The sequence below is a fragment of the Saccopteryx bilineata genome, chromosome 1 (assembly GCF_036850765.1).
Source record: "Saccopteryx bilineata isolate mSacBil1 chromosome 1, mSacBil1_pri_phased_curated, whole genome shotgun sequence".
Taxonomy (NCBI): Eukaryota; Metazoa; Chordata; class Mammalia; order Chiroptera; family Emballonuridae; genus Saccopteryx; species Saccopteryx bilineata.
The window spans coordinates 102,172,324-102,194,519 of record NC_089490.1 but is presented as its reverse complement, the minus strand read 5'-3'; the positions used below and the strand labels follow the sequence as shown (position 1 = coordinate 102,194,519).

At 42.6% G+C, this 22,196-nt stretch overlaps 1 protein-coding gene across 1 annotated transcript in view; it reads right to left on the bottom strand.

Annotated features, from left to right (window-relative positions):
• Window positions 1–1,131: 1,131 nt before the first annotated feature.
• SLC17A8 (solute carrier family 17 member 8) overlaps window positions 1,132–22,196 on the bottom strand; it is a 47,469-nt gene continuing 26,404 nt past the window's right edge. Inside the window, exons 6-12 of the mRNA XM_066262495.1 lie at window positions 19,848–19,934; window positions 19,366–19,505; window positions 18,385–18,534; window positions 16,897–17,029; window positions 9,742–9,852; window positions 4,614–4,741; window positions 1,132–2,529 (exon numbers count right to left, since the gene is read on the bottom strand). Coding sequence (XP_066118592.1) covers window positions 2,185–2,529; window positions 4,614–4,741; window positions 9,742–9,852; window positions 16,897–17,029; window positions 18,385–18,534; window positions 19,366–19,505; window positions 19,848–19,934 — 1,094 coding nt within the window. The 3' untranslated portion in view covers window positions 1,132–2,184. The remainder of the gene's footprint in view (window positions 2,530–4,613; window positions 4,742–9,741; window positions 9,853–16,896; window positions 17,030–18,384; window positions 18,535–19,365; window positions 19,506–19,847; window positions 19,935–22,196) is intronic.

Sequence of the window (22,196 nt, the reverse complement as noted above, 5' to 3'; positions counted from 1 at the left end):
GGGCACTGGGGATGGCTCCATGGCCTCTGCCTCAGGCACTAGACTGGCTTTGGTCACAACAGAGCAACGCCCTGGATGGGCAGAGCATCGCCCCCTGGTGGGCATGCCAGGTGGATCCCGGTCGGGCACATGCGGGAGTCTGTCTAACTGCCTCCCCGTTTCCAACTTCAGAAAAATACAAAAAAAAAAAAAAAAGTGAAATTTCTACATACAACATTAACTTTAAGTGGTGGAGCAGATACAACTTGGTGTCACAATCTACAATATTACTTTAAGGATTATCATGAGTTTTTTATGGTTATATGACTCTATTAATAGGAGATAAAATAAAACACTGGCTACCATAAGTTTCTCTTTTTTTTTTTTACTTAGAAAACAGCACAATTTTCACAATAAATTCTGTGGCTAGTAGATGAAGATAACATAACATACTTTCTTTTGCACAGAAAATCCCCAAAAGGTTAAAAGATGATGATGATGGCTATGTTTATTGAGCACTTTCTACATGTCAGAGAAACTATCCTAAGGGGCTTACATGAATTTACTCATTAAAGATATTTAAAGATAGATGATGACTTAAATTATATTCCAATGATATAAAGAATATTATTTAACTCAAAATTATTCTTTTTATAAAATACACTACAACTCTGCTGGTACAACTGGGGACCAGACATATATATCGGGGGGAATTAGAAAAAAAAACACTTTACAACAACAGCTACATGTAAATCTATAATTTTCCCCACAATATATTTTTTCTGAAAATAGAAATAAAATTTTCAAAAACAATGGACAAGAAAATACTTTTCAAACAAGCCTTTACATGCCAATATTAAATTTTAAAATGTATCTAAAGAGTATCCATGTTATTGCCTTATGTAATCAAATATGAATTTTTCAACACTCACTGCGGGTCTTGTTGTCCCAGATGTTTTTACTCTAGTATTTCCCTATATAACTACTGCCATATTATTGTTCTCCCTGAACATCATTCCAAACACAGTCATTAAGAATACTTCAATCATAATTTTGTATAACTTGATCAAACTTCTTAACACCAACAGCAGAAATGGCTAAAGACATATGTTATTTTTTAAACAGAGTATTTTTTCAAGGGAATTTTACCTAATAGAATGCATGAACTGATTTTTTAAATTACTAAATGTCTTAATGATTTATAAGTAATTTGGGATGTTATTTAACAACATTCTTGATATTATAAAGGACTGAAATTTAATAGCCACGCCATCAAATGACCAAGCCACTACTTCTTCTTGACTCTTCTGACCAGAGATTACTGGAAATTTACTATCTTGCTTAGCTTTTTCTTTTTCTTTCTTTTTTAAAACCCATTTGAATCTCTCCTATATAGCCTGTGACCTTTTTTACTTAAAATTAACCATGAATTTACACACGCATTTGACTTTTTAGATCATATAAGAACCTAAGGGTCTTTGAATCCAGCCCCTCTTACAACCTTTGAATGCTTTGCCACATCAACCCGCGTGTTTCCCATCCCCTGCGTCTGCCAAAATATAGAGTATTGCACAAGACAACCCACTGCATTTCACTTCTCATTATTAAACATGTCTTTCCAGCCCTAAGGTGAGAACTTCTTTCCCCAAACTGCTACCTATGTTAGACCCCTCCAACCTCAGCACTGGGCCTGGCAGAGTGACTTTGGGCAAGTCAACTTCATGTTACTCTAGTTTCCTTAGCCGTTCAATGGGGATAAGAAATGGATGTCATTGTGGGTGTGGAGATTCAATGAGACTGTCATTAAAGCACCTGACACAACACAGGGCCCCATGAGCAGTAGCCTTCATGAGCAATAGGAAGCCCTCGTCTGCATGGCTGCTCTCAGAAACATAATGGCAGCTACTATTCTCGTTCTTCCAAACCACATATCCCCATTTCCTCCCATTTTCTCTAAAAAAAATGAAACAAAATATGGTATTGATATATATAACCATTTTGTCAACTTAAAGCAAGCTCCATATCCATAAGTGTCATTGCAAGATAATATTTCTCTTTTCTCTAATGCTGATTAAATCTTCTTTCCCCTCCCCCACCTCGTGTCCCCATATTTAACCCTCTGGCAAGCTGGGCTACCAGATAGGCAATAGGTATGGATACTGTCTGGTTCTAAGGTGAGGAGAAGACAGAAGTGCCCCTCAGACATTAGGATGTATGTGAGAAGCTTCCCTCTTCATTCTGGTAAGATGTCAGCTCCTCCTCATCCACGGTCACTTCTCTCTGTCCTCTCCATTCCTTCTGCTGGATTTCACAATTCTGGGTGGTGGCTCCATATGACATCTTCTTTTTGGGACTCACAAAACTTTCATGGTTGAGTTCCGTCTCCTCAGCTAATTCATCTTGGTCAATGATTCCACACTTCTCCTCGGAGAGGTTCTCAGGGTCAGCCCACTCCTGTTTCTCCCCAGAAGCAAAGACCCCATAGAAGATCACTCCACTGTAGTGCACCAGGGCAGCTATGAGGAACACGTTCTGCCATTCCTCACGGGTCTGCACAAGGAAACATGATGCCAATTTATATTTTAACCAAAAACAAAAGCTAGAGAGGTGAGCAGTGTGTTCTGGCACAAAAGCAGCTGGTCACCCCAGAGGCAACACTGTGCTTTTGGGGAAGACATGTATCAAAAGCATGCCCAGGATCCAAACTGAGCTTGAGTGTTTAAAAAATAAAAGTTAAGACGTCCACAAATATGCATTTTTTTTAATTTAGAAAAATGCTTTACAAAACAAACATCAAAAAATAAAATAGCCTGCCCTATGATGGCCCAGTGGATAAAGCATCAACCTAGAATGCTGAGGTCGCTGGTTCAAATCCCTGGGCTTGCCTGGTCAGGAAGCAACTACTACGATTAGATGCTTCACGCTTCTCCCCCTTCTTTTTTCTTCTCCCTCTCAATCTCTCTCTCTCCCCTCATCCAAAAATCAATCAATAAAATATAATAAAATAAAATATATGCAGCACCATTTCACAGCTCTCTAAATATACAAATGAGGTTTCCACTCACCTAGTAGGTTAAACAAAACATTTCAGGAACCATTTTAAGTATCGGAGGTCTCCTTCTTTCTTACTGTTGAATACGTAATAATCTGAGCCATGAAAATACTCAATCTTCACTGTCGATAACTTATTTATTATTATATTTTCTATGTAAACTATAGTATCAAAAATAATGAATAATTCGGCCTAGCGTGCGGAGGACCCGGGTTCGATTCCCGGCCAGGGCACACAGGAGAAGCGCCCATTTGCTTCTCCACCCCTCCGCCGCGCTTTCCTCTCTGTCTCTCTCTTCCCCTCCCGCAGCCAAGGCTCCATTGGAGCAAAGATGGCCCGGGCGCTGGGGATGGCTCGGGCGCTGGGGATGGCTCTGTGGCCTCTGCCTCAGGCGCTAGAGTGGCTCTGGTCGCAATATGGCGACACCCAGGATGGGCAGAGCACCGCCCCTGGTGGGCGTGCCGGGTGGATCCCGGTCGGGCGCATGCGGGAGTCTGTCTGACTGTCTCTCCCTGTTTCCAGCTTCAGAAAAATGGGAAAAAAAAAAAATAATAATGAATATTTGTGTTTAAAGTTAAGGGAAGACAGTAGCTGAGATTTAATAGTCATGTTATCAATCTTATTTCCTGTACTGAGAGAGGAAATATGGATCCTCTGTCTATAAAAATCTCCAAATCCCACCTTTCTTTTCTATCAAAAAATAAGAAAAATTGCCCCCACACTTTCTTCTTCAAGAAACTGAAAGAATTCCTGAAGTCATATTTGTCATAAGCAATTCAACTAAAAAAAAAAAGTTGGTTATTCTTAACCAACTATACATACTATCAAAAATTTCTCATTTGCAGAAAGCAGCATTCTGAAACCTTTTCAATGATAAAGATTAAGAAACCATGAGGCTTGTGGTCGAATTCTGAATGGAGCTAGGATCCTCTGCCATCGCCCACCCTGGTCTAAATACAGAAGGGCTCAGTAATGGCCAAGTGCCATACCTGTCAGTTCTTAGGATGGGCCATTAACATCTTGTTTATTTCTTAATAATAAGGAAGTATAACAGCACTGATTTTTTTTTGTGCCGGAACACATTAAGCAATAGATGGAAATTGGCTATAAAGTTTAAATACTTAGAATTATAAAACAATCATGAGTAATTTACTCATCCAGAGTTGATTGCCTAAGTTTCTTCCTGTCTCTAAACAGTCTCTGTGGTGCTCGTCCCCATGTGTGCACACACACATACCCCACACCCTTTTATTTGTCAGTTGAGAAAACAAAACATGGAACAAAAATAAATTAGATCTGTTGCCATCAATTAACAACAAATTCAAGAAGAAGAAGTACAAACAGTAGGAGGAGGGGGGAAAGAAAGGAAAAAAGAAAGAAAGGAAGGAAGGGAAAGAGAAAGAAATATAAAAGAAGGAAGGAAAGAAGAAAGGGAGGGAGAGAAGGAGGAAAAATAGAAGTTCAGCCATGGTCAAGGACATACACAATACAGATTTATAGGCTAGGGTAGGGCTTTGAAATCTAAAATTTATGCAGTATTTCAGTCCTATTATATTCACACCCAAAACTAGACCATTATTACCTTGTGCTTGGTCATTGCACCGACAATGAGGGGACAGACCATTCCAGAAAGTGTGCCCACTCCATTTGAGATGCCCATGAGAATGCTGGCATAACGGGGGGCAATATCCAAGTGGTTGACATTAAAACCTAACGTGAAGCCAAAATGTCAAAATCAGAGTCAAGACCAAAATCCCAAATACATTTTGGAAAATACTTAGCTTCCCCCCAACTCTCATTCGTCTCTGTGGTTTCTCCTGGCCTATGACTAATGGGCACCTCTGCAGAGAGGGCTGGGTCGATAATTGTCAGGTTGTGTCAGCACACAGCAGAAAAATGTGCTGCGATTGATTAACAATGTCTGCCATGGACTCTCCATGTAGAAAAATATGGCTCCTGGGCCTTGTAGGTTCAGAGCTCCAAAATAATGGTGTTTTGGGCAATACTGAACAACAGAAGGCCTGGATCATATTTTTTCAGAGTAAACGATCACAGAGTCACATTCAGTGTGATTAGAATCAAACCCTGCCTCCTAACATCCTCCCTCCCAGCTTCTAGTCACTCCCCAAAGGCCACCCTTGCTAAGCCTGCCTTCGTGGCAACTGGCGTAATGCCAAGGGTATACTTGTTAAATAATACAAGTTAAAGACATTGGCAGAACCCTCTGTAACTTAAAAAACATTTCCATGTACATACACAATTTGGAGTCCGTAAATCTGGATGTTAATCTTATTTCTACCACTTAAGTCATTTGTTTCCTCCTCTCTAACACAGGGTAATAAAGACACTGTAAATATGAGACCCAGGGTAAGTATGTAGTTGAGAACCCGTGGCAAACAGTTAAGCTCTACTAACCACCAGTACTACCGCTAACTACTGCCACCACGCCTGCGCTCACTCCCATTACCAGTACTACCCCTGCTATGGGGCTGTTACTGACATCTCTCTCTCTGAGGTTTTCTGTCAAAAGATAACGCTGCAGGGAGTGGTAAAATAGTAAGTCCCAATACCGTGCTACTCGTTTATCAGAGGAAAAGAATGAGGGGAAAAGGGGAGGAGTTGAAAGGGGTAGGAATAGAGGAGGGGCGGGCTGCGAAAGGGGAGGCTTCCTGCAAGGAGGAGCAACTCCACGCACATCGCCCAGGGTGCGCTCTAGAGTCAGGCAGACCTGCTTCTGGCAGCTTAACCGAGGCACAGACCTGGACAAAGGATTTAAACTTTCTGAATCTAAAAACTGGCATAACACCACTCAAAAGACATTATTTAATTGGAGACAACATGGATGGACCTTGAGAATATTATGCTAAGTGAAAGAAGTATATCAGAGAATGCTAAGAACTATATGAATACACATATAGGTGGGATACAAAACTGAGACTCATGGACACAGACAAAAGTGACCTGGTTACCAGAGGGAGGGAGCTGGGGAGGGGAGTAAAAGACGCCAAATATACGGTGATGGAAAATGGTTTGACTTTGGGTGAAGGGCACACAATGCATTGAGTAAATCACAGGCTACGGAGATGTATACTTGAAACCTATGTGTTCCTATGGACCAATATCACCCCATTAAATTTAATTTCTAAATTAAAAAAAATAAAAATTGAAAAAAAAATAAAACTGGCATAATCATTCTTATGAAATTGTTGTAAGAGTTAAATTAAAGAATGTGTGTTCACTGCGTGGCCCAGAGAGGTGGACGCCAGCACATGTGCTCTTTTCGGACGGTTACCCATCTGTCCTGTTTACCACTCTCCTCCTGGACTAGCGAAGTGTCTGGCACACATAAGGCACTCGATAAACCATTGTTGCATTAGTTACCAATCTGAGCTATGAAATTACAGCAGGGGCTTATAACTAACTTCTCTTTAGTCAAATTTTTGTTTTTCTTTGCTTTGCTTTTTAATTCTCTGTTCTATGTAAAGAACCTGAAAATAGGATTTAAAAAACATATATTTTTTCTAATCTGGCACATTGGCTGATTGTTTTTTCCTACCTCTATTCAGGAAAAATTTTGAGAAAACCTTTTTGTTGTAATAAACATGCCGTCTCTTTCAGGTCAAAGTGGCAAAGTTTGCAGAGTATAAAAGAGCTGCAAAATTAATTAATCTTACTGTTGATTTCAGTGTGATAAACACTTTATTAGAAAAGAGCCCAGAGATAAGAAGCATTAATATGACTGTTGAGTATTATATTCTGATACAAAGCTCAGGTGTCTGCATTCAGCTAACAATAATGTGAGAAAAGACATTTAGGTTTCTAGCAGCACAATCCTGGTGTCCTGGGGGGTGGGGGGGGACAATCACTAAGAAACTAAGACATTGCTATTTTTTTGTAGAAAACACACACACACACACAAAATTTTTTTATATACAAGCTGGGAGATTCTGTCTTCTCTACACAGGACATTTCTCAAAACAGGCACCACACATTCCTTCTTTCGGTGTCAGCAGTCTCAACTCTCTTGTCTAGAATCAATTCCAAAATTGTGCCAGTCTTCCTCGATATCCCTATTCACTCCTTAAAATGTTGGAGGATAGTCCCTGATTGGCTGGCTCAGCGGTAGAGTGTCGGCCCAGTGTGTGGAAGTCCTGGGTTCAATTCCCAGCCAGGGCACACAGGAGAAGCGCCCATCTGTTTCTCCACCCTTCCCCCTCTCCATTCTCTCTCTCTCTCTCTCTCTCTCTCTCTCTCTCTCTTCTCCCGCAGCCAAGACTCCATTGGAGCAAAGTTGGCCCAGGCACTGAGGATGACTCCATGGCCTCCCCTCAGGCGCTAGAATAGCTGGGGTTGCAATGGAGGGACGATGCCCCAGATGGGCAGAGCATCACCCCCTGGTGGCCATGGTGGCTGGATCCCGGTCGGTGCATGCAGATGTGTATGTCTCTGCCTCCCCACTCTCACTTCAGAAAAATACAAAAAAAGGAAGTTGGAAGATAGAAGATCCTGAGGAACTATCACCCCATGGCCATAGTCCCTCCCATCTTGTCACTGTCAGGTCAGACAAACCTGATTCCAGTCCCAGCCACTCAACTTACCTGGGCAAGTTAAGTTACCTTTCCAAGCCTCAGCATCCTCACTGGTAACATGAACATAGCAATACCCTTCTTGCAGGGTTGCTACAAGGATTAAATGAGACCATATCCAAAAACTGGTTAGCCTGAAGTGACTGCTGAATGAACTGTGGCAGCTGATGCTGTGATGTGGAGTGCTGGGTTTTGCTCCTTCTGATTATGCCTTAACTGGCAATCTGGGAGCAATACGAACCTAAACACTGCAAAACCTCTGGGAATAGCATAGGAATCTGTTTTGTATAACAGAGCTATAGGGAAGGTATTCTTTAATATCCTACTGGAAACAAGTCATGATTGCTCTGTCCTTACTTCTCAAAGTATAGCCCACTGAGCAGCCACAGCAGCTTGGCTAAGGAGCTCATTACAAATGCAAAGCTTGAGGCCCCACCCTGGACATGCTGAATTGGAATCTGCATTTTGCAAGATCTTAGGGTGACCTGTACATACACTGAAGGACTGGGTCATTGTGAATAATAATTGAGCACTAGTAGTGAATTCTTACTAATTTTGATATGCCTCTCACATTGGGCTAAGAGCTTCAAATCCTCATTTCCACTAAAATGTAAACTTCATGAGGACAGAATCTTTTTTTATTTTTCAATGCAATATCCCCCACGCCAAGAACAGTGCCTGGCTCATGGGACATGTGAGTGAATGCATGAATTATCTCAGTTCATTGAGATTCCCAACAACCCGATGAGGTTTTGCCCTTACCTCTCTCCAACCTCTAATAGAAGAAATTGAGGCTTAAGAATTCAATAACTTAGCAATTATTTTCTTTCATAAGTAGAAAGTAGTAACGAGAAGTCTCAAACCCAGGTCTGTACACCTACCTCCATGCCCAAGTCTTCAGCTGCAAGCTACTTTTAAAGTTGAGATTTTTTTCCTAATAGAACTATCCACCAAATTTATTTATGTTTATAAGCTCAAGCCCTTATTTTAGGGTAGCTTAAACCAGTGGGTCCATATTTTTCTGCCCTGGGATGTAACCACTCCAATCTTTCAGGCAGCCTGGAATGATGGGAAGGGCACAGGCTGGAGCCAGACAGAAGCCCCCTTTAGTCCTTGCTTCGCCACCAGTTGTGTGGCAGCAGGAAAGGACCCAATTGTTCTGCGTTTCAGGGACCTCATGAGTAAAATGGTGATATTACTATTTGCTTCCCAATGTCATAAGATAGATGCAATTTAGGTAAAGTGTTCTGTAAGTGATCATTTTGTGGATTACAGCATGTTTTAAAGGTAGAAGGACAACTGAATTTTACTTTATTGCCCAGTTTTGCGTGGGGAGCTGCTGAAGCCTCTAAGACATGATACAACAGCACTGTGACCCCTCACACACAGTAGACTGTGTTCTGCTCCCATAAAATGGGGAGAGTAATAGCCCCTGGGGCAGCTGTGAGCATTGCAGGAGTTAATACAGACACAGGGCTTCGAACAGTCTGACACACAGTGCGCTGGATCATCGTTAGCTCTCGTCATTGCCATGATTGTTCCTCCCACCTGTTCCAACAGGTCAGAAAGTCACTCCCTTGCTCCACACCTGCATTTCATTGTTTGGAAAATAAAGGCCATGGAGTAGAAAAACCTAGAGAAGTGTTCCAGCCTAAAAAACGTTTGATTCCATGACTAGATGTCAAAAGAGATAATGTTAGCAGTTCTTAGAAGGAGGTAAGGACTGGGAAGGTCACAAGAGACTCTGTGAGGTAGCATGACCTGATTCTAAATTATGAAAGTACCACTTCACCCAGAGCACGTGCTTGGACCTCTGATCATGCTTTTGGGGGGAGAGGGGGGGGCTGCCAACACTTTGTGTCTTTTTCCAAGATGGAGAAATTAGGTATAATTTCAGCTTGACTGGGCTCCTAAGCCCAGTCCTCAGTGGTCTTACAAAGTCATCCTCACTAGATGATGATCTGTAAGTGATCACTTACAGATCACTTACAGAAATTCTTAAGCCAGTGGCCCCACGCCTTAGGAATAGCCTGCCCCTCAAGTGAAGTGATCTAGTATAGTTCTCCTTCCTTCCTCCTAGGATTTTCTGGATCTATAGCAAAGATCTGGCAAAAAACAAGTTACCTGAAATAGCAAAGCCACTAAATCCTACAGCAAGCACCAGAAAGGAGATAGCCATCCCTTTGGTATGGGAAAAGCCAACCACCAGGAGTAAGGTTGCCTCCATGCCAAAACCTGCAAATGAAAACAGCAAGGGAAAACCAACATCATTATCATGTCAGTCAGTCCAAGTTCATGAATGTATTAAATAAGAATCTATTAGTATTTCCATGGACCTAATTTTTAGTACAGTGTTTACAATGTTACCTGGGTGTTTTTTGACTACATGACTTGTCTGCTATTGCCCAGGTGTTCTGTGAGCCTTTTGACATTATCCTGTGTACCTTGAACACCAAATGGTCTGGTAGATTCCAACGAAGACCCTGGAGTGGGGGACGTTTATTATCAGCTGCTTCATGGGTAGTTGTCCTGTCCATTTCTAAACAGAAAAAGTCTCCCTTATACTGTGACTGAGCCCCCTTCGTTTATATGTTATGACCTCTCACAGAAAAATCAAATGACAGCACTCTAACATGTATTGTCAAAAATGACCAGAAAGCTATAATGAATATCTGAAGCAAAATGCATAAAGCAAAATTCTTCCCTTTCAGAAGAAGCTCCCAGCCCTCCTTCTAAAAACCTGAGATATTTGCACAGAAAACACAGAAAGATAAAAGTACTTTCTGTTCCTTTTATTGAGAACAAGTGACTCCAGCATGACAAACAGGGATGAGGAAATTCTAAAGGTACACTTCTCACAAACAAAACAAAACTAAACGCACGCACACACTCAAGTTCGGCCAACAGCAGACAGAATGGTGATACAAGTACCACCTCCAGGTATAAAAGAGCCCTAGGAAATGGAAGACAAGGACGTTTCATTCTGAAGACTGCTGATTCCAGACATCCACCCCCGACTGTCCCGTAGGTACCTCAAAGACAACATGCCCAAACCAAGTCTCTGTTCTCCTGTTTTACTCGTAAACGAACAAAGTGAAGCACCAGCACCACGCTCTTCCTTCCTCTCTACGTTAATCTTCTAGCCGCCTGTGTTTAGAACCCAGACTTCAGAATCAGACAGACCTGGGTTCAGATTCTACTTCTAAACCATTCATGGTATGACCTTGGACAAGTCACTTCACCTTTTAGATTCCTCCTCCCCCAAAATGGAGCTAACAATACAATCTTAGAGGGCACTGGGAGAGGAAATGAAATTGGGTATTCAAGGTACTGAGTGCAGTTCTTCACACATGGGCACAGCTCAGCAAATGATAGCCAAAAACCTAACAGCAAAATCTCAAAATCTCTTTCTTCCTCAACATTCACATAAGAATCTGTGGGTTCAGCCTCCAAAATACCTGTCCAAACCAACCTTACTCTCTCCGTCTCTGCCACTGTCCTAGTCCTGCGCCCCCTTACCTGTCGCCTGAACAACATCAGTAGCCTCTTTATTGATCTTCCCATCTCCTCTTCCTCTGCTCCGTTTTCCATATCACTGTCTTCCCAAACCATACTTGACTTCATACTTTTCTCAAGGGCTCCACATTATTAGCATAGTGTTATATACTATGTCCCTCCTGCTCTTCCGGTTCCGTGGTCTGCCCGCCCTCAGCTCCCTGCTCACCGCCTTGCCCATATAAAGCCCTCAGCTGTAGTCACACAGAGCTATCGGCTATGTCCTAAGCACGGCACTGTTTAATGCCTGGATGCATTTTCACGGCTGCTCCTTCACCTGGGGTACTCTTCTTCCACCACTTATTTCTTCTTTTTCTGGAGAAATCTTATCCTTTAAAGTCTAGTTCAAATATTACTTTCTGTAGGAAGCTTTTCTGACACCCTGCCCTCACCCACCAGTGAAGCTGACGTCTCCTTTTTCTTTCTCATCTTACAGAACTTTCCAACGCTGCCTTGCAAATTTTTCACTTGTGTTTCTGCCTCCCCAACAAAAATGTAATGTTTTCCAAGGAAGGTGCCGTGTACACAGTACAGAGCCTCGCTAACATTTAGTGGGTACACAATAAATGAACTAATGCAAAGCAAAGAATGGAAAATCAAGATAATTAAGTAGAACTACAGCACTTTTTGTAAAGCTTGGTAAGTTGGCTTATCTTTCTGAGTTCATTTCCTCAAAACTATCATAAAAACAGAGCAAGCATCAATAATTATTTTTGATATTTATCTACAGAGGATAATACATCATGGGTCAGAGATGTTTTGTAATCTGTGGGCTTTATATCACTGCTACCTATATCATTTTATTAATTTTGTTTCAGCAATTTAAATTTTACATAGGGCAAAATCTGCTAATGTTTTATATACTAACTATACATGCATTGAAATGGCCTTTTTTTTTTTAATTCAGTGAGAGGAGGGAAGACAGACTCTCACATGTGCCCTGACTGGTATCCACATGGCAAGCCCACTAGGGGGCGATGCTCTGCCATCTGGGGTGTTGCTCCATTGCTCAGCAACCAATCTCTTCATTACACCTGAGGCAGAGGCCATGGAGCCATCCTCAGCACCTGGAACCAACTCACTCCAATCGAGCTATGGCTGCAGGAGTAGTGGGGAAGAGAGAGAGAGAGAGAAGCAAGAGGGGGAGGAGTGGAGAAGCAGATGGGCACCTCTCTTGTGTGCCCTGACCAGGAATCGAATCCAGGACATCAGGACATCCTCACGCCAGGCCAATGTTTGACTGCTAAGCCAACCAGTCAGGGCCAGAAATGATCTGTCTTAAATAAGACACTGGCTGAAACTATTTTTACTTAACATTCTCAACGAAGATTGTACCAGAAAGTTAATTCCTTATTAATTAGAATTAGAATGAAGACATTGTGTGAAAACTTACAAGTGATACATTGATTTCCAAAGAAAGAAAAAGCACTTCAGAGCCTAAATGGTCCCTGTCTACAGTGAAAATGCTAGAGATAGGACTATATGTTTCAGGAGGTGAAGGATAAAATTTGAACTTCAGGAGTAGCCAAGAGATCCTTGAAAGTAAACCTATTCAGAGCTGACAAGAGAGAAAAAATAAAAACTAAAATGTAAATGCCTGAGAAATCCTTTCATTTCATAGTAAAATAAACTGAAGTCACAGAGACCACTGATTCAGCCAAACCAGAATCTTTTACCTTAGTCACACTTCACATGTACTACAGAGGGAGGTCCAAGGGTATGACAACTGTCTCTGAGGGTCTTGGAAATGTCCCCTGACTCAGAAGGAACTAGAATAAAGTGTCATGTCTTAAGGTGATCTGTTTGCTTTAAAAGATTCTAGTAGCTGCCTGACCAGGCGGTGGCGCAGTGGATGAAGCATCGAACTGGAATGCGAAAGGACCCAGGTTCGAGACCCCGAGGTCGCCAGCTTGAACGTGGGTTCATCTGGTTTGAGCAAAAGCTCACCAGCTTGGACCCAAGGTCGCTGGCTCAAGCAAAGGGTTACTCGGTCTGCTGAAGGCCCACAGTCAAAGCACATATGAGAAAGCAATCGATGAACAACTAAGATGTTGCAACGAAGGACTGATGATTGATGCTTCTCATCTCTCTCCGTTCCTGTCTGTCTGTCCTTGTCTATCCCTCTCTCTGACTCTCTCTGTCTCTGTAAAAAAAAAAAAAAAAGATTCTAGTAGCAAATCTCCCTTGCCCACAGAAAGAGAAAGTGACAAACTCCAAGAAGTGTGTCATCTTTCTCAGATGAGAAATGTCCTCTATATTTCTTCTTAGAAAATATGGACCCAGCCAAAATTCTCTAGACAATCTGCAGAGCTTCATCGTATCCAAATCAGTCTGTCTTCAGTACAAACTGTCTTCGTGTGTTCATCTCTAGCCTAGCATCTCTGTATGTAAGCAAAGAGGGACACCGTGGGGGGTTTTTTTCTATTAATTTTCTATGTAGAGCTTACTGCTTCAGTTATGTCAAAATAAAATGACATGAAAAGGTATGTGAACAGGTTTTTTTTTATCTTTTTTTAAAGATGGGATTAAGGCTGGTGACATTCCACATATGCATTCTAGTTTCTGGGGAAAGAAAGATTTCATCTCAACAGGCACAGGCACTTTGGTAACACTTAACTTGGAGAGTTCTCATCACCAACATTTCCAATTATGGAGAAACAATGGCCAAGGTGATTGGAGCAAAATTAAATATACTGCTCACAAAAATTAAAGGATATTTAAAAATGAATATGAAGTGACAAAATATCTCCTAATTTTTGTGAACAGTATATGAACAATATTCCTATAAAAGTAGGTTTAGTCTTCAAGGCATCTGTGTTTAGAAGAAGTTGTGCAATTCAGTTTAATCCAGAATTTTCTTTCAAGTTTCAGGTTTAGAGGGTGCATATTTTTGGCCATGGGAAATATGATTGAATAGCAGATACTTATTAAATGTTTCCTTTGAAAAACTTCTGTTTTGGCCTGACCAGGCAGCGGCGCACTGGATAGAGCATTGGACTGGGGCACGGAGGATCCAGTTCAAAACCCCGAGTTGCTGACTTGAGCTCCAGCTCACCTGGCTTGAGTGTGGGGTCATAGACATGACCCCGTGGTCACTGGCTTGAGCCCATAGGTCACTGGCTTGAAGCCCAAGGTCACTGGCTTAAGTCCAAGGTCACTGGCTTGAGCAAGACATCATTCACTCTGTTGTAGCCTCACCTCATCTCCCCCACCCCCATCAAGTGACATATGAGAAAGCAATCAATGAACAAGCAATCAACAAACAACTAAGATAACGCAACAAAAAATGGATGCTTCTCATCTCTCTCCCTTCCTGTCTGTCTGTCCCTATCTGTTCCTCTCTCTGACTCTCTCTGTCTCTATTAAAAAAAAGAAAAAAGAAAAACTTCTGTTTTGGCCCTGGCCGGTTGGCTCAGTGGTAGAGTGTCAGCCTGGCGTGTGGAAGTCCCAGGTTTGACTCCCAGTCAGGGCACACAGGAGAGGCGCCCATCTGCTTCCCACCCTTCCCCCGCTCGCTCTCTCACTCTCCCTCTCTCTCTCTGTCTTTCTCTCTCCCCCTTCCCCTCCCACAGCCATGACTCGAATGGTTTGAGCAGTATGGCTCTAGGCACTAAGGATGGCTCCATGGCCTCACCTCAGGTGCTGAAATAATAGCTCGGTTGCAGTGCAATGGAGCAGTGGCCCAGATGGGCAGAGCATCGCCTATAGGGGGCTTGCTGGGCGGATCCCTGTAGTGGCGCATGTGGGATTCTTTCTCTCTGCCTCTCCTCCTCTCACTTACTAAAAAAACTTTCTGTTTTGTCAGTGTCTTGAACACAGGAGAAGAAAAAGGGCAGTAACATACGTTGGACCCATGCTAGGTGCAACTATGTGCTGTGTCACTTAACCTTTATAACATTCATCTGGTACATATTGTCATTCAGATTTTTAATAAAAAGGAAGTTAGATTCAGAGAACTTAGGACTCCTCCCACCTCTCACCACCTCCACTGACTCTACTTTAGTTCAAGCCACTATCTTCTCCTGACAGAAAAACTGAAATAGTTTCAAGCTGGTCTCTCTTTTTTTACTCTTGTGTTCTACATTCAATTATTCAGATTTAAAAACATAAATAAGAGCATGTCCTTTTTTCCTGCTGTAAACCCTCTGGTTTCTTCCCAAGTGCACTTTAACTAAAACTCAAGCCTGGCATGTATCTACGAGGTCTCCCAAGACCTGGCTACATTTGTCCATTCTGATGCCAGGGACTCCTGTCACTCCCTGCGTCACTAAGCTCCAACCCTTCTGACTTTTCTTCCTTCTGTTCTCTACCATGACACATTCATGCCTGCCTCAGGGCCATTGTGCGTGCTGTTCCCTGTGCCTGAACCACTTTCCTGCAAGAGCTGTAATAAGATAGTACATGATGAGTTGCTATGAGTTGCAGCCAAGCGTATGCAGAGGAAGGAGCGGTCACCAGAGACAGATGCAGCTGTACTGAAACACAAGAGGAAAGACTTGAGCCCATGTGGAAGGATGTGTGGGGAGGGCTGGGGAGAGAGGGAAGTATGGGTGGAAGGCAAAGCCAGAGACAAAGATGTCTGCAGGGCCTGGTGTGGAGGGCTGTTCAGCTGGAGCAGAATTCGATTACTGGAGGAGTGGGACTTTGGCTACTCTATTAATAGTTTCCTGCTGCTGCTGTAACAGATTGCCACAAACTTAGTGGCTTCCAACAACACAGATTGCTTATTGCACAGTTCTGGAGGGCAGAAGTACAAAATGGGGCCCACGGAGCAAAACCAGGGTTTCCACAGAGCCCAGTTCCTCCTGGAGGCTTCAGAGGAAAACTGCTCTTGCTTCTTCCAGGAGCCTGTGCATGGTCCGCCCCTTGAGCAAGTCGCCTTATTATACCCGTTTCATCACTGCACTGGGTTCCATGACAGCACTTGCTCCACAGGGTGTTATGAGGAATAAATAAGAAAATATGTGTAAAGAATTTAGCTTCATGTCTGGCACAGAAAGCATTCAATTAGTGCTCATTTAAAAAGCAAAACAAAAGTGATAGTAAGACAGTGCAGAGCTTTAAAAAGGTGAGCAGTCATAAACACCACAGGGCTTCACGATTGCCCTTCCTGACCTCTTTCGGAAAATCATCACTTTGTCTTTGCAAATTCAAACATAAAGTAGGAATTAAATGAAACAGGAGGCAGATAAGGGGAGTGTGTGTGTGTGTGTGTGTGTGTGTGTGTGTGTGTGTGTGTGTGTGTACACTCCATGTACAAGCATTGGCTGGGAGGGAAGAGACTATTTAAAGAAACTGGTTGTTTTGGTGGGGTTTTTTTACTAAAATGTGTATGTGTAGAAAGGGAAGATGGAGATAAGGAGATAAACTACACAAACAAAGGAATCTGTATGTGGAAGAATGTATGGGAAAGAACAATAAACAGAGTTATAACAGGAAGTCCTGTGTCTCTGGCTTAAGAGCAGATGACAGAAACATTTCTTCAGTTGCAGGTGTGTATCGCTATATCAACCAAGCTGTCACACTGCAGGCTGCACAAGTACAGGCTTGAAGACCACATGGCAGGGGTGTGATGGACACTCAAGTGTCTGCTGGGGGCTGGACTAAGGTAAGGGGCTTTTAATACCCTGTCAGTGATTAGGCAGAACCTCCCAACTACGCTCTGCAGTCCGAGTTCATCTCTTCCTCTAACGCTGCTCAGACCACCTAGGAAAAGCACGGTACCTCCACAGTTCATGACTTTTCGGACAGCAGTTGTGGTCAAAATTTTTCTGCTTCTTAAATAATCAGCCAGTTGTCCTCCAACAGGCACGATGATGGTCATAACCATGTGTGGGAGTGCTGACAAGAGACCCACCTGGAAGAGAAGAAACAATGGACTATTTGTAGCTATTTCTGGAAGATGTACTTCCCTGCTCCACCAGCTCCTCTGCCCACCGCCATCGCCACTGAGTTTAATCATCTAATTGCACGGGACTCAGGTAGGCCTGAACTTTGTAATAAATAAACAATGAATGAGTGGATGATTTTAAGGGTAGGCCTCGTCTCCTCCACTGGACTGGAAGCTCCTGAAGGGCAGAGATAACTTGTTTCTCAGAGGCCCCGGCACCCAGCCGAAGGCCTGGTCCAGGGCAGTCAGACGCTTGGCACAAGAGTGAATGTTCAGTGATGGCACCCCTGTTAGTTGACTCTGTTAGCTCTTCCCTGGTCACTTCGGAGAGTACCTGGAGCTATGCAGACCTCTACCTCTACTAGGCTGCTGTTCTTTCCCTTGTAGAAAGAAGGCTTAACTCTTTTATGACGGTTTAAGGTTCACCATTCACACCCTTCCTCCCTGAAACACAGGCAACCTAATGACAATGACTGAAAAACATTTTAAAAGGCTCTTAAGCCTGACCGATTGTGGCGCAGTGGACAGAGCATCGACCTGGGACACTGAGGTCACTGGCTTGAGCGTAGGCTCATCTGGCTCGAGTGTGGGCCCACTGGCTTGAGCACAGGGTCACTGGCTTAAGCACAGGATCATATATATGATCCCAAGGTCACTGGCTTGAGCTCAAAGGTCACTTGCCTGAAGGCCAAGGTTGCTGGTTTGAGCCCAAGGTCGCTGACTTGAGCAAGGGATTACTGGCTCAGCTTGAGCTCCCTGGTCAAGGCACATATGAGAAGCAATCAATGAACAACAAAGTGATACAAATACGAGTTGATGCTTCTCATCTCTCTCCCTCCCTGTCTCTCTCTCTCTCTCACTTAAAAAATATAGAAAGAAAAAAATTCTCTTACACAAGGCAATGGTCACTATTGTTACAACCACCATAATGGAGACAGGGATGATCTGCACAATAGCTTGAAGGTTCTTACTGCTTTTCACTGAGTAATTTATAGGAAAAATAAAACAATCTCTCATTGTTAAGTCTTTTTATCCTTGTCTAATATGTCAACCTTGAGTTAGCTTCAAGAACACCTTGAGGTTTAGAAGAACGTAAATCTTTAAAAGCAGCTTACCACAGCTCTGATCCTTACTAACAAGAAATTAAATAACTACATATACTATGCACAGAATATATGACTTATCTGACCTTCAGGGTATTAGGTGTCACAGAACTGTTATAAATTACGATCAACAATTTAATTATTTTATCACACAAAAATTTTCTCAGTGGAAGCAAGGGATTTAAAGTTCAAGAACATTTGAAGCATCTGTGTGTTTACCTTACTTATTGCAAATCCAAAGACCTCTTCAAAATAAGCAGGCTGACTTATTAACAGCAAATAAAAGGTCCAGCTTCTGCAGAAATTTGCCACAATGATTGCATAGACTGGCAGTGATGTAAAAAATCTTTTCCATGGTGTATTAAATTTCTAGAGAGTAAAAATACCACCAGATTTTTAGTGAATATATTGACATGTCATTTTTCCTCTTTTATTTCTCAATTACTGTTGATATTTAATATTATTTTATATTCATTTCAAGTGTATAGCATAGTGGTTAGAATTTATACAATTTACAAAGTGATTCCCCGACCCTGGCCAGTTGGCTTGGTTGGCAGAGCATCAGCCCAGCATGTGTATGTTCTGGGTTCAATTCCCAGTCAGGGTACACAAGAGAAGCAACCATCTGCTTCTCCATCCCTTCTCCTTCTCTCTCAATTTCTCTCTCACTTTCTCTCTCTCTCTCTTTCTCTCCTGCAGCCATGGCTCAATTGGTTTGAGTGCATTGGCCCCAGGCACCAAGGATAGCTCCGTGGAGTCTCTGCCTCAGGCGCTAAGAATAGCTCTGTTGTGAGCATGGTCCAAATGGGCAGAGCACTGGCCCCAGATGGAGTTGCTGAGTGGATCCCAGTTGGGGCACATACGGGTGTCTGTCTGTCTATCTCCCCTCCTCTCGCTTGCAAAACAAAACAAAACAAAACAAAAACAAAGTGATTCTCCTATAAATCTAATACCCACCTGGCACCATACATAGTTATTACAATATTATTGACTATAGTCTTTATGCTGTTCTTCACATCTACATGACTATTTTATAACTATCAATTTGTACTTCTTAATACCTTCACCTTTTCCACCCAGCCCTTCAACCTCTCTCCCATCTGGCAACAATCAGTTCACATTATCTTGCTGAAGAGGACAACACAATCACTAAGAGAAATATTCATAGAGAAGAGAAAGTATCTATCCATTAATACTTACACTTAGACTAACCAAATTGGCTCCTTCTCCTATACTTGTCTCTATATAGGTCCTCTCCTCGTGGGATATTGTTGGATGAGCTGCTGGGCACTCATAGGCCTGCAACAGCCAAAACATGTACCAAATGATGCCAAACATACCTGCAATTGAAAGAACAAGGTTCGATGATATGGTCTCATTTCCTTCCATCTCTATATTTTAAAATTTTTAAAATATTCCCAAAGAGGACTATGTTCAGCTAGGAGGAAATATTTTGTTGTTATTAGCTGGTATTTGAAGAAAGATAATGTTCTGCTTATTAAGAAACTCAACTTTAATATAAATGTTAAATGACTCATCAGTAGACAAGTATGCCTTTGATATGATAAACCTGGGTTAGTCATCTCCATTTTCTTAGAGTAAACTCTTAGCCTCTCCCATTATACAGTAAGATACTATCTCTGTGAGTCAGCCATGGGAACTCAGGAAGTCAAATCACTCACCATAAATGTAAAAGACAGAGGCCCATCCAATGTACTGTACCAACACCCCCGCCAGGGGCATAGCAATCACTGCCCCCGCATAGGAACCTGGAACAAGAAAAGATTGAAGGATGCTTACCAATAATTGTCATGAAAGCCCATCCATCGCGCTTGGAGTTCATGTGATTGAATCAAACTGAACAGGAGTCTGAATGCCTCAGGCAAACTCCCAGCATACCCTAAAACTGGCTTCCAGCCTGGCCTGTGGTGGCACAGTGGATAAAGTGTCGACCTGGAACGCTGAGGTTGCCGGTTCAAATCCCTAGGCTTACCTGGTCAAGGCACATATGGGAGTTGATGCTTCCTGCTCCTCCCCCCCTTCTCTCTCTCTGTCTCTCTCTCTGTCTCTCTCTCTGTCTCTCTCTCTCTGTCTCTCTCTGTCTCTCTTCTCTAAAATGAATAAATAAATTCAAAAAACTTAAAAAAAAACTGGCTTTCAGGGGAGAAAGGTCACCAGGATGCCCTTGAACAGGTACCATGGAAGGGATTAGACAAAGATTGCTCAGACACAGCAATTTGAAATTAATGACACGATGAAATGAAACGATGAGAAAAATCTGAGAGCCATTTGAAAAACTCAACCAGGCACAATATTGGGTGCTGAAGAGAGCAGGCGAAGAAAAAAGGTCTGCCTTTTGGAGCTCACAGTTCAGAAGGGTTAACACCTACCTAGGTCTTCAAATAAGGGACTTCAAACTATTAAAGGAACACATTTTTAGAGTCTTCTTCTTCTTTTTTTTTTTTTTTTTTTTTGTTAATCAGGAGACAGTTAAATGGCAGGGTGACCAGGATGGCTGCTGTCTCCATCCACCTCCTGAATGAGGACATTTTTAAGTTTACTTCTTACTTTGTAAATATGCAACCTGGTAAATACTTATGTGTGGATGTTTATCTTGTCTAGACAAGATAATGAGGGCAGGGGCAGTGACCTGGCCTCACTACCTCCTGCAGCTCCATAATGCCTGCCGGGGAAACATGAGCCCTGTGAACTCATAATATTAACTGAATAAAAAAGAATAGCTTTCTGAAATTCCCTCTGCAATGAGAGTGAAAAAATTCTTCCCTCAGAAAGAGTAAACAGCAAAAGGCCATTCTGTACCCCAGAAAGCAATGTGAAGGGAGACCTTCAGGGAGCAGGAGTTTGGGGGTCCCTGTGAAGGGGTTAAATCCTGTCTTGCCACACTGGACCAGACTGGCTACTAAAGGTCCAACCTGGAAGCCCAAATCTAGACATCATGACACCTGAAGAAGTCTCGCAATCCCACCCAACCATTTTCCTCAGATAGAAGATGGGATGAAACCTCTGTCACGCAGTTGACTTGAAGAGCAAATAAACCATGTATGGGAAGATGTTTTGTAAGCTATCATTAAGGCTACACTAACACCAACTAAAACTGCCACTGTCATGTACAGAATGACCATGCACTTTTTTTTTAATTTCAGACTTCCTCAAAGCAAAAAGGCAAGCATTCCAGAGCATTCCAGAAGGAGCTGCACTCAACTCCGCCCCGTGTGTGGAGAAGGGGGTCTTCTTCCCCAGGCCAAACACCCTGGGGGTGGCAGAGGGGTGGGGTGGGGGTGGAAAGCTCCTGTTTAGGTGATGCAAAGAAATGCCCAGGGCAGGAGCCATTGGGTGCCTTCCATGTGCCCAGAATTGTACTGAGTATTCTGGACCCATGATTTTATTTAACCCCTTTTTCAACCTGCTGACATTGGTACAAATATCGCTCCCATTTCCCAAGAAGTGAACTGAGGCTGGAAAAGGGGAGGTAGATTGCCTTAGGTAACACAGGTGTGAGCACCAGGAACCCAGGTCTATAAGAATTCAAAGCCTTTATCCTAAATTATTTAATAATTCAGCCCTGCCTCCCCCACTCACAAGTGCCCTGAAATTCCTCATAGTAAGAAGCATTCTTTCATCTAGGAAATTATATAACTTGAAATTGTCCTTCCTCCCTGTCTATTGAACAAATTCTTCCTCATCCTTCTGGACATGGCTGCATGTGATCTCTCCATGCCCACCCACAGCCCTGAGCATACCCCAAAGAGGATCTTGCCCCAAATTTCCCAGGGGGCTGCCTGAGCCCCAAGCTTCTGTACGCTCACCACAAGGACAGAGGAAGCCCTGGAATGTTTGTTGAATGGCGTGGAAAGTGGGGACTGGTGAATTGGGGGTGAGGAAGTCACTAGGTCTGTCCTCAGTAGTTGTAAGAATTTCTAATTTTCCTACTTCACCCTCCGTTTCCTCTATAAAATACTTAGATGTTTTCTAAGGTCCATTCCAACTCCAATACTTTTTAAGTATAAGAA